The sequence below is a fragment of the Trematomus bernacchii genome, unplaced genomic scaffold (genome assembly GCF_902827165.1).
Source record: "Trematomus bernacchii unplaced genomic scaffold, fTreBer1.1, whole genome shotgun sequence".
NCBI lineage: Eukaryota > Metazoa > Chordata > Actinopteri > Perciformes > Nototheniidae > Trematomus > Trematomus bernacchii.
In genome coordinates this window covers 14,363,587-14,376,411 of record NW_022988050.1, presented here as the reverse complement: position 1 = coordinate 14,376,411, position 12,825 = coordinate 14,363,587, and the positions used below count along the sequence as shown (strand labels likewise).

At 38.1% G+C, this 12,825-nt stretch overlaps 1 protein-coding gene across 1 annotated transcript; it reads left to right on the top strand.

The window, feature by feature from the left end:
- Positions 1–375: 375 nt before the first annotated feature.
- On the top strand, positions 376–11,263 carry ttll6 (tubulin tyrosine ligase-like family, member 6). The gene is made up of 16 exons (XM_034119121.1): positions 376–460; positions 1,022–1,171; positions 1,364–1,401; positions 2,196–2,314; positions 2,762–2,892; positions 3,724–3,880; positions 3,968–4,111; positions 4,836–4,921; positions 5,016–5,241; positions 6,267–6,445; positions 6,527–6,715; positions 7,527–7,701; positions 8,008–8,304; positions 8,452–8,517; positions 9,226–9,358; positions 10,871–11,263. The coding sequence occupies exons 1-16, from the start codon at positions 408–410 to the stop codon at positions 11,134–11,136; spliced, it is 2,409 nt and encodes an 802-aa protein (XP_033975012.1). The 5' UTR covers positions 376–407; the 3' UTR covers positions 11,137–11,263.
- Positions 11,264–12,825: the final 1,562 nt, after the last annotated feature.

The following is a 12,825-nucleotide window of genomic DNA, read 5'->3' as shown; positions in this document are numbered from 1 at the left end:
TTTGGTGACGCTCTGAATTTTGCTCTGGTACCACCATGAGGTGTACATTTCTGGTTTGGACTAAAATATATCAACAAATATTTGATGGTTTGCCATGAAATTGTTACACACTTGTATGTTCCCCGTTAGGGTGAATTGTTATTACCTTGGTTTAAATCAAAGGGACACTACTAAAACCATAAAAAAAACTACAATACTTTAAAGGACGAGTGTGTATGTTATAGTGGCGTATAAAGGTAACGGTGGACATTGTAACCAAATGAATATTACAACGCTCAACCCTTTTGTTTACCAGTGCGTGACAAGTGGCCTTCAAGTAACCTGAAGTTGGTTTGTCCATTGTGGGCTACCGTAGAAAAGTCAGGTGAAACATGGCGCACTCACGGAAGAGATACACATAAGATAAAATGGACCTTTATTTATCCCCGTGGAGAAATTCAGGAGTTAAAGCAGCAACAGAGTGAGAATGAAAAACAGGACAGTACAGATTCACACAAAGTCAAAAAATAAATAATGCAAATGATATAGTAACTGTTAAAACAACATATCACAACAAGGTAAACGTTGCCTTGTTCTAAGCTAACAGAAACCCAATTCTTAGTTTCAGTACTAATACGCTTGTCATTATTATTATTCTTGTTCCTTTTGTATCAACACTACGAAAAGCTCTGGTTGGCATTACATTTAATTCCCACTTGCTCTTGTCAAACTATTAATGACCATTTGTATCCGTCCTGCCACAATAACCTTTGAATGCGGGTGTTTGACATTGTGCTGACAGCCAGAGCACTCACCTGATGAGAGGAGTGGAAACAGTAACATGAGTCCTTGCTCGCACTTACACCATGTCCTTTGTTCTGTTTGATTGAATTTCATTGGCTTCAATGGCTGTGCCTATTAAAACATACCATGGGAAAGAGTGGACTGGCATACTTTGTAAACTGTCACATACTGTGTGCTTTTAAAAAAAACATTTGCTCACATTCAAATGAGTGCATTTCTTTTTGTTTTCCACATCCAGGATGGGTCTACAGGTGGACAGCCCAGACAGAAAAGATGAGGCACTAAAATATGATCAGCAGGGAGAAGGAGAGGGTGGCGAAAGCCAAGCGGAAGCCTGCATCCGCACCCCGCCACCCATTAACAAAAAGAGGAAGAAAAACAAGAAGAGGTATTTTCCTACAACATCTCCTCCATTTCTACTGTTATTTACAGGTGCGGGTACCTCCAAGCAGACTGACAGTTAGGATGTTCTTACTTCTCCTCATCATTTGTTGAAAGGATGAGCCTAATGAAGTATTTGAAGGATCTTGCAGCAAAGCAGATGTCTGTCCCTCTTTCTGTCTCTCTTCTCTTCCAGATGACTGTGGATCAACATCACCAACTGCAAATATGAAAGTGGTACGTTTGAATGGCTAAGTCATACATTTCTGTTATTCTGTTATTTTATGAAAGTATTAGTCCAAGCTATACATTGCTTGGTTTTAGCTGTAAAGTTTTAGTTATATGTTTGAATTAATTTAAATTTAGACCTTGGAAAATGCGTGATTTTTATTATCATCTGGTGTTTTATCTACACAACCAGCTTTGTGCACCAAACATCTTTTGTTATTTGAAATCAAAACAATCCTGTCGTCATATTGTAGAAGTAATGTGCCTCCGATCCCCCAACTGCAGTGTTGGAACTCACCAATGCTCATGAGGCGTAAATAATAACTAACATATCATAAACTTTATTTGTATAGCAAAACATCTAGCACAAATTGTTTTACAATAAGGGAAACATTTTTTTAGAGTGAAACAGGGATATATTCCCATAATTTCTGGAAAATGAGATGGATAATAACACACACTTGATCAAATAAGATGCCAAGTTACCATATTTACATCATGCACTATATACAAACATTCCTATATTTTTATTTTTTTTTATTTCAGTGTTGGGTATTTGAATTTTATCAAGACAAAATATATCAATAATTTTGCCCCAAGTGCACTCTTTACAAATCCCTGCAGCCAGCTTCAAACAGCTGATGTAAAAACTGAAACCAGAAGAGTGTAAAACAATTTTATTTGGGTTTATTGTTCGGGTGTCAACATACTTTTGACCTTGTAAAATAATCCGTAGCTCATCTTGTAGAAGAAAATATGACAGAAATGGATTTAATGAATACACTCTCTGCTGGTGGTCTCAGTGCGGCGTGCTGCTCGCAGATACGGCCTCAGAGAGGCAGCGGAGGGGGACGACTGGACACTGTTCTGGACCGACTGCTCTGTGTCTCTAGACCGGGTTAAGGACATGAAGCGATACCAGGTATTCCACTGAACACCCACATTACTCCCATAATCCTTGAACCCTAATCAAACTGAATTGAACTGTGGGAATTAATCTGAAAATGAATTGTATGGGACTAGTCTCCTGCTCTGTCATATTGTAATAGCCTTAAATGTAATTTAAATTATTCCGCTCAATATGCCTACACATGAATAAAAAATATAGATTTCCATTGAGATTATGAGATTGCTTTATTTTCTCATTGATCATGAAAGCCTTTCAGCTCAAGCAATCAATTTGTAATTGAATTGGGTAACTCCGGAAGTATTCAGGAGGTTATGACCCTATGATTTATCTGGGAATGAATAAGTATTATTGGTTTATTTTGTCATATCTCACTTGTACAATTTTGTACACAATCCTCACATAATTACCAGAGTACCTCCCCATTAAACATCGTTGTGTGTGTCTCTTGTGTCTTTGCAGAAAATAAACCATTTCCCAGGGATGAGTGAGATCTGCCGGAAAGATTTACTGGCAAGAAACATGAACCGTATGCTCAAGCTTTTCCCCAAAGACTACAATATCTTCCCCAGAACATGGTGCCTTCCTGCAGAGTCAGTTTGCACTTACCACTGTGATATTGATCTTTTATTTCGTTTTTTTTTTGTGTGTCATAATATCTGGAAGCCCTGAGAGGAGAATGAAAAAAACGAATTCTGGGGATTAGTTTTCTCTAACTTAACTTCCAAATGGTCTTCTTGTGTTTATTAGGATTTAAAGCATTAATGAGATTAACACTTGATACTTGATCTGACCAAAAAAAAGGAAATCATCTGACAATGCTTATTTATTCACCTGTCTTCACAAATGAAAATAGTACATATCCTGGTGAGACCCTTTTCTAACCTCTTCCCATCAGTGCGTTAGGGGCTGAGGGGCAGGGTAATTGGAGGCATCTACATGCTTGCAGTGGCTCCACACACTCCCAAGTGAGAGCATTGGAAGCAGGTGTGGAGAGCCACACAGCTGGAGTTCATCAACAGGGAAGAAAAGGGCACCTGAGAAGTTAGTGTGATGCATGCCTAGAGAAGGGGGCTCTGTATTTAGCCTCTTAGGGGTTACAGGGAAACCTTTTCATTGATGGCTCTTCTGGTTTCAGACAGAGGGTGAAAAGAGGTGCTGCATCTCAGGCAGTATGAGAAAAATAAACAAGCTTTTTGAACATTAAAGCGTGGAAACATGTCGCAGGAGTAGAGGCACAAAATACAAATATGAACCTGAAAATGAGCATAGTAGGGCCCCTTTAAGAACATGGAGTAGTGCTACACTACAGCCTCTGGTGGTAGACATATTTATTACAACAACATAAATGCCTTTATCATTTACTTGCCTCTTAAAGCTTCCACACTTAATAAACTAACTCTTCATGTGATTTTACTTTGCAGTTACAGTGACTTCCAAGCTTACACCAGGGCCAAAAAAAGCAAGACGTATATCTGTAAGCCAGATACCGGTTGCCAAGGCAAAGGCATCATCATCACCAAGTCAAGTAAAGACATTCAACCTGGAGAACACATGATCTGCCAGGTTTACGTCTCCAAGGTGACGGCCTGTTATACAAAACATACACACAGAAACACAAACGCATAGGGGTTGAAATGAACTTGTCTTTTTACATTGCCTCCTCAGCCTTACATAATCGACGGATTCAAGTTTGACTTGCGTATATACGTCCTGGTGACGTCATGTGACCCTTTCAGCATATTCATGTTCAAGGAGGGACTGACTCGCTTCTGCACCACCAAGTACAACGAACCAACACAAAGCAATGTGGTGAGAAATGCTAAAGCATGTCTATACATATTCTATACTCTATTGTTGACCAATCATAGGTTACATTTTCCTTTATTACCATGAACACAAAAACGTTATTTTATTTTTGTTTTAATCTTACATACAAGTCCAAAATGTTAAATGATCCGCTGCTGAAAGAAGTCCCCAAAAAATGTACTTTTTCATCAAGTTTAAATAACTTTTTCTTATTTAGCCATAGTTTATATTGAAGATAGTCTGAATCCTTGTGATTACAAAGTGCTTTACAAACAAATACTTTTACAAAAATATTACACTGAGACATGCACTAACATTCCAGTATATATCTCTTTTGGTTAAAAATAAAATACAATATTAGAGCACAGCAGATGCAACCTTTACAAACATTTCCCATTTACAATTATTATTAATTATTATATAATTATGTAATAATCAGTAAACCCTAACCCTTTCATATATGAGCAAATTCTAATTTCCTTAAACGCATAATAACTTTAAATTTTTTTTTTTTTATGTCTAGCAAAACCCAGTGAGATGCACTTTTCACCATGGCAGATTTAGAAAAACAGAAAATGCTCACATTAGAGTTTAAAACCCTTTCTTAAAGAATGTTTTCATTATTAAAATTCTTGCAGATCATTTTTCTCTAGCTTTCTCAACCTGTAACTGTATATCCCAGTCTTTTGTGTGATGTATCTTTCTTCCCTTGTATTTCTCATGTTAGGAGGATGTGTGCATGCATCTCACCAACTACGCCATCAACAAGAACAGCGAGAACTTTGTGCGTGACGAGGACAAGGGCAGCAAACGGTGACACATTGACAATGCTTGTTGTGTCATAGTACTAACACTACTTAAAATCTGCATATTTACTGCATGTTTGTTGTTTTTGCCCCTCCCCCAGTAAGCTTTCCATCCTGACAAAGCTCCTGGAGTCCATCAACTGCAACACAGACAAGATGTGGCACGACATTGAGGATGTGATCATAAAGACTCTGATCTCTGCTCACCCAATCCTAAAGCATAATTACCACACGTGCTTCCCGAACCACACCACGGGCAGCGCCTGCTTCGAGATCCTGGGTTTCGATGTTCTGCTGGACCACCGGCTCAGACCCTGGGTGCTGGAGGTGAGAGACCCTCTCTGACCTCTGTTTAAAAAGGCTTATTGTTGTGAACCACACCTGCAAACAACTGAGCCTGACTTCTGTCATCTATGAGTATAAAATAGTTCCAATATGAAACTATTCATAACCAGGTCTGTGGATTATCATCAGTAACTGCAGCATGCTGCAAATCACAAAAAACGATTTAGACCAATAAAAAGCATTAAAGGTATTAAGGTATTATTATAAGAGAATAAATCTAAATCTATTTAAATGTATACTTTAGCAAAGAGGACATACTTAACATTTTAAGTAACAAAATGTTACCTTTCAAGTCTTTAGGGTTGAAATAATTATTATATACTATTTTACATTACATGTCATTTGTTAGATGCTTTTATCCAAAGCAACTTACATACATTCAGTACTGTGGACAATCCCCACAGGAGCAATGCTGGCTGCAGTGGCACTCGAACTTACTATCACCCTGATTCGAAGTCCAGCACACTACCCACTGAGCCACAGCCTCCCCCTTTTACAGTATAATCTAATTCCTGTAGCTCTACATTGATCATATTTATGTGTCAATCTTAAGACCCAAGGCTCCTCATTTTCTATCGGACTGCACAATTCTATTATCCATTTAATGCCTTGTGCATCTTTTTATACACATTTACCTAAAGTTTAGCCAATAGACTTTATGAGATAAAGAACTATATTATTCCCAAAGGTGACTGGTTCAATCAAAGCCAATACAATTCTACACGCCAAGTGTATGAGAAGTCATATTAACACTAATGCCTGATAGAATATCAATAAAAGCAATAATTGTATTAAATTAAGTAAACTAAAATTGAAAAAGAGTATTGCTGATTATATTTAACAGTAATAAAAATTAATATCATAATGAATACTTTGTTTTAATTTAAAGTATATGTCCCTAGCTGCACATCATGAGTTTATATGAAAGTTAAAGGGGATCAAATCTTACCCAGAAAATCCCCAATGTTAATAGACATCTTACTCGATCAGTACATTTTGTATTCCAGGTGAATCACTCCCCAAGTTTTACCACCGACTCGCAGCTGGACCGCGAGGTGAAGGACGCGCTACTCTACGACACGCTGGTTCTCATCAACCTGGGTGCCTGCGACCGCCGCAAGATCACCAAAGAGGAGCGGCGCAGGGTGAAGGACAGGCTGCAGCAAAACAGCACCAGAGAGGCCAGGTAGAGTTCTGTCAGTCTCAAGTGATGTGTTATTTCCCCAAGGTCAGGCACCCGTCGGTGACTGCTATCGTGTGTGTGCAGGTCGGAGGAGATGCGACAGTGCCAGGCAGCCACGGTGGAGCAGATGGAGAGGTACGAGGCCAAACACCTGGGAGGCTTCAAGAGGATCTACCCCAGAGAAGGAGGGGAGAAATACGACAAGTACTTCAAACACAGCAGCTCGCTCTTCCAGGAGACCGCAGCCTCCAAGGCCAGAGAGGAGTGTGCCAGGTACCTGCAGACACAAACTTAGTGAAGAGCCGTTAGTGATGCACTTACAGTAGAGGCAGTAGGAGGAAAAGATGGTCCATTGTAGGAAAGTGAAAAAGTGTAATCTGCTCGTTTTGTGCACAAATGAAGCGCTTTGAGTCCAAAGAAGACACACATTTAAACCTGCAGCTTTACTGAAGTTAAAGGAGGTTGTGCCTCATTACACAAGTGATAGCAGGTGTTATTAAATTCAACCTGCTACTGAAATTTTGAGATAATAATTTAGTTAATGAGTTGATCAACAAAAAAATACAAGTAGAAATAAGTGTTTGTGTTCGTGACGGCCCACCCATTAAAATGTGTTGTCTAGCTCACTCTCATGGTAGAGAAGTGAAAAACAGATCCTGGTTCAAAAGAGTAAGGGAATTATCTGCAATAAAGAAGACATTCAAACATAATGTTGCTATTTATGTATTTATCTTTTTTGATTGATGATTATCAGGATAACATCCTAATTATTTGGGCCAGGATAATCATGACTTGAAATCTTCATAACTTCCCATGTGTAGCACAATTTAAAGAAAAGTAAATCACAAGAAAAATGCATCCAGAGAGGAAGAACTTTGATTGGCAGAGGGGAGGCATTCAACTGATGGCCTCTACTGAAATTATATTTGGTAGGGCTTTGATCTTGTTTTTTTTATTCATTATTATTTTGTTCTTATTTTTAGGTTCGGAAAAGGGGATATAATTGCAGTGAATAATATCATAAAAATCCATTCGACTTAATGCCAAATAGGGATGCTAAGGTTTCTGTGTATTATGTGTTTAGGCAACAACTACAAGAGCTGCGTCTGAAGCAGGAGCAGAGGGAGAGAGACCAGAGGGGGGGCAGGAGGAGAGACCTGCAGGGGGAGACTGCGGGGGAGACAGTCAGACCCCGAAGAGAACAACCCCCCGACTCCAACAGTGACTGTGACCTGCAGCTAGTGAGGCTCTCCTATCATGTGAGATGCAGTGTCCACATGTCGCCACAAGAGGGAGTCAAACAGCCTATGTCTCATGATGATGAATGCTTCATATACTGGCTGACCCCTGAGAGGAAATAGACTCTTACCCAATTTAAATTAGCCACAATAATACTACTGAAGATAATTCCTATTGGACGTCTCATTTCAAATCCAAATATCTTTTATTGTGAAAACAAACAGTGTTATCAGGGGTATTCAGTGACAGTAATTGCTAATATATTGTAAATGCACACATATACAGTAAGGCAATAAAAACAAATTGAATCAAATGTCTCCCTGCAGTTCCCTCAGTCCAGTGCGTCAGTGGATCCTGAAGCTGCAGAAGGCCAAGAGGAGGAGGAGGAGGAGAAGGAGAAGGAGAAGGAGAAGGAGGAGGAGGAGGAAGACCCGGAGGAGCAGGAGCAGGAGGAGCAGGAGCGAGCCGGCGCGCTGCTCCAGAGGAAGAAATTACTCCATGATCTCGGGGTGGTGGACCAGATCAGCCAGCTGCTGCAGGGCCGGGTGGACACAGGGGGGGTCCCACAGGACGCCTCCACCCAGCCGCAGATTAGACAGCCTCATCAGAGACAACACGCCAAGGTACTGTGTATGTGTGTTGTAAAAAGCCAAAGTGAACACAGCAATAACTAAGAATGAAGGCCTTGTATGGTCTCAAATTTCAGTTTGATTATAATGATTGTGTTTACTTTAGCTTCTAGTCCCTTCACTGTTTTTCTTTTATTCCAGTTGGACTCTTTGATGCAGTTTCCTTTAAGAACAAAGCAGCAGCTCTGCACGCAGGTCTCACGGCAGGTAAAGAGACACAGGACACACCAATCCAATCAAAATAATCCAATATAATGTGAGGGGCCCAACAACTCCATTTATTTGTTCAGATTAAGGGTTTTAATTGTTCTGGATAAAACATTAATACTATACAATATAATAGTATAACAAAATAAGAATAGTGAGAAAATACCATTCACAAGGATTTTGGTTTGCTTGTTTTGTCCTACCAACATTACAAAGGATTAACATATATTTGTTACTCACATTTGAGGAGCTGAAATAAGAGAATTTTGCTTGAAAATGTAAAAAAATAAGTGGATTTACTGTCTTTCAATCAAATAATTAGAAAAAAAGACTTGTAACATTATATTATTCAAGTTTTGCACAGGATTATGATTTCAAATAAATATATATATAAACTGTTTGTTCTCCCAGAGGCCATATTGCTGGTTTTAAATTACATTTCAAATCTAATTTGAATTAACCAGGGGGTTGTACAGTTGCTTTATAACTGTGGCAACTCTTTGAACAGACAAACAGCAGTCGAATCATAATATTAACAAATAATCTTCAGTGGAGAATAAACTTATTAAGATTTTGGCTCATTGTCAGTGATTGTATAACACTCTGTTCAAATGAAAGCCCTTGAGGTGAATATCATTGATAAAGTCAGCTCTAATGAAACATCATCATGAAGCAGGATTAAAATGACATCGTATCTGGGCTGTTTAGCAGAACCTCCACTCCCACATGACTCAGCAGCGCCTGCTCAGACCCGCATGCATGGAGTCTGAGCCGGGGAGCCAGCACAGAGGAGAGGAGGAGATACAGCGGAGCCTCAGCGCCCAGCGGACACTCTGGCCAGGTAAACACACCTCCACGCTCTTCACTCTGCAACACAGCACATACTTCAGAACTTTGGATGTGTAGTATCACAAGCTGCTCTGGGCTTTTTTCTCAGTGACACTGTCAATATTTAGCATCTGTTTTGCCAATTTGTTGTCTATATTGTTTCTGCAATTACTAAAAACATCCTAAATCATGTGTGTTCCACTATATTCTCAAAATAAAAGAGCGAAACTCACTGAAAAGTGAGAAAGATATGATTTATTATCACAAATGTTGCATCAGAGACAGCTTTTCATACCTACCATTGTTCTTCTTTATTGTCTCCATCATATTCGTTACATGAATATTAACAAACCCAATTACAATAATACGTTTGGATCATATACATAATGTTCATTCATATTGTCTGTTTGTGTACAGTACAGTTGCATTCATTTTAAAATCACAAACATTATTAAAAACACAATTAAAAGCTTGTATAGGATTATATAATTGCAATTAAAAACATTATTTATATTTCTGGCATTTTGGATATTTTGGATTATGGATATCTGTTATCTGGATATTGATATTCTTTCATTTTTATATTTATGGATGTTTTATATTTTATATTTGCACCCTTTCCTTATTGGTACCTCAACTGCATATCCCTCGGGATGAATACAATTCTATCTTTCCTTCAGTGTTTGGATGTAACTACATTTACTCAAGTCTTTTACTAAAGTACAATTTTAAGTTGCCTGTTCTTTACTTGAGTAATTCCATGTATTTTGCTTTACTACATTTTTTAGGGCAAATATTTTATTAATTACTCAACTACATATATCTTTAGTAACTTTGCATATTATGGTAATTAATAAACAATGTAAATCCAATAATAAGAGATGACATTTAATATAATAATGTATAATTACAATTATTATCTGAATAAAATAATATTATTATTTGTGAACACATTGAAATGCAGTTCAGCATTAATATCTTGTACATACTATATATTGTCTTATGATGTTCACATTTCTACTTTAACTTATGCTTATATAAATATGTGTATTTTATTTTATTGGACATTTTACTTTTACTTCTTATTTTTGTATAAATATGGTTATTTTATTTCAAATGTCTATTGCACATTCTTACTGTAACATTTGATGTGTATGTATGTGTCTTTCTAAAATGGCGCAACTGTCACAAAACCCCATTTCCCCCAGGATAAATAAAGTATTCCGATTCTGAATGCATGAATATAAATCCTATAAATTATAAGGATTACAAAATGTGTATGCCTCTGAAATGGGTCTGTATATTGAAAACTTTAAAATGTGATTCTAAAAGTCTAATTTTGACTTTAACTGATTTTGAATGCAGGATGTTTGCACAGTATTGTCACTCTTTGGTATTTCTACTTCAACCTTAAACATCTGTATACTTCCCCTCCCCTTTTTCATCTTTTCATTCAAACAAACACACTTAAACTCTACACCTGATATTCCCAGTGAGTCAGACCTCCTCTGTGTTTCCTCCTCAGCGGGGGGCTCTCTCTCTGGGAGGCAGGACTTCAGGAGCAGTTCCCCCACTTGCTCGCGGTCCCGTCCCAGCGTCCCCATCATAAACCACCACGTCCCCAAAGCCGGCCTGCGCTGCTCCTACGTGTCCCACGACCCCTCCGCTCTGCAGAGCCTGCTCGTCATCTCCACCCGGGCCCCTCTGGTCAGGAGGCCTGGCTTCTCTCACATGGTCCGCAAATCCTCCCGCTTAGCCCCCCCCCAGCAGGAGCACGGTAAAGGGCAGTGAGGGGAACCACAGCAACCTGCAGTGGGATGTAAAGTTCTGCAGAGGAGGAGTGGAGGTAGAGAAACTGTGAAACACACTGTGCCTATGATACTTTATAGATAGATTTATATCTGGACTCCTGCAGTTTACTCTGCTTGCCACTCAATAAGCTCCTGCACTGCAGACAACACCATTATGGCTTTTTCACTTTTTCTACCCACTGTGTGTGCTCACATATGTGTAACATTTTGCTCCGGGGATGAATTTATCTCAAATAAACCTCACAGTGCCAAAATAAAAGCAGACAAGCCTGATTTAACAGCATGTATCATCCAAATCCTCTGGAAAAATGGGCCAGAATCTAATAAAGTCAGTAGTTATAAGGGGTTGATGAGCATGAATGTGCTTAATGAAACCAAATGGATATTATAAACACCACTAAAACCATATCTCAAGATTAACTGAGGGATATTAAAAAAGAAAGGCCTTCTGCTCTTTTCTCAAGGACGTTTTTCATGAGCAGTCAAGTTTTGATTTTTTTTTGCACTATTGGTCAACAAAATATTTTATCTTTTTTTTATATATTTTTATAAATCACCTTCTTGTTTAATTCAATTTTCCGAGAAATAGATTCCAGTGATTTTATAATGTTTTATGGTTGCATATTTAAATATAATACATGCCTATTTTTATTATTATTATTTCGGACATCTTTCAGTTTTGCTACAAAGTTACTTATTAATCGAAAAGGAGTGTGTGTGGTTTCATCTCGAAGAATGAGAGTTGAAGAGGCCATAAAGTTTTACAGCATCCGGTTCCTTTTGTTTGGTCGCAGCCTGAAGACAGAAAGAAACAAAAAAAAGACGAAATTATCCAACAACACTGTGAGAAACGTTTTTCTATAAGTAAAGATGATCTTAATAGCTCAGAAAATATAGATGGACAGTAATGTGTGCAGACATATTATTATTATATGTCGAATTGGTATCTTGCATTATATAGAGTTTTAAATGTCCGATCTCGCGCCTAAAAAAAGGCCCATTTATCGACTAATTTGAATCGAAAGAGTTTTAATAAAATATATTTTAGCAAGCATGGCCCCTCCGAGGACTTGGTTTTCATTTTTGAACTTTTACAACATTACGAAAGCTAATGATTTGAAAGGCCTAATCAGATTTATGCTTCATTATTCTAACTTTTAGGAATGAATATTAAAGATCAGAAGATAAACATGACAAGCTTTTGTTTTTGGAAATAATTACACGTTTCAAAGCTAATTTTTGTTGATCGTATTTTTATCCGGGAGTATGACATTTTAAGGAAAATAAAGTGACTTTGTCTGAGTTTGTGTGTCTTGGAGGCCAGGGGAGGATGAAAGTGTTGCATTTCAGGAATTTATGGTTTTATTGCGTCTATAAATGTCGGAAATCCTGGTTGTTTGTGGGAAATCACCAGATGCCAACTGAAAAAGGCCATTTCAAACAATCCAAAAACGGAAATAAGACTAGAAAAAAAAAGAATTACGTTTAAAGAATTAATTTGGCTTTCCATGACTTCTGTTCATTTCGCCCTTATAATCTTGATAGAAAAGTTGGCTAATGTGCCGCCTCAAGTTTTTGTGACCTTAAAATCCCCCTCAGGATTCCAATCAGTCGAACTCTATTTCCATTTTTGGCCTGAATGGTCAATTTCAAACTGTTCTGCAGCGAC

What these genes read in the sequence shown, in the direction of transcription:
- ttll6 (XM_034119121.1), top strand. Translation starts at nt 408, where the DNA reads ATGGACCTTTATTTATCCCCGTGGAGAAATTCAGGAGTTAAAGCAGCA. An exon ending in AACCAACACAAAGCAATGTG is followed by an intron (nt 4,112 to 4,835) that starts GTGAGAAATGCT and finishes TTCTCATGTTAG; the next exon opens with GAGGATGTGTGCATGCATCT. An exon ending in TCAGACCCTGGGTGCTGGAG is followed by an intron (nt 5,242 to 6,266) that starts GTGAGAGACCCT and finishes TTTGTATTCCAG; the next exon opens with GTGAATCACTCCCCAAGTTT.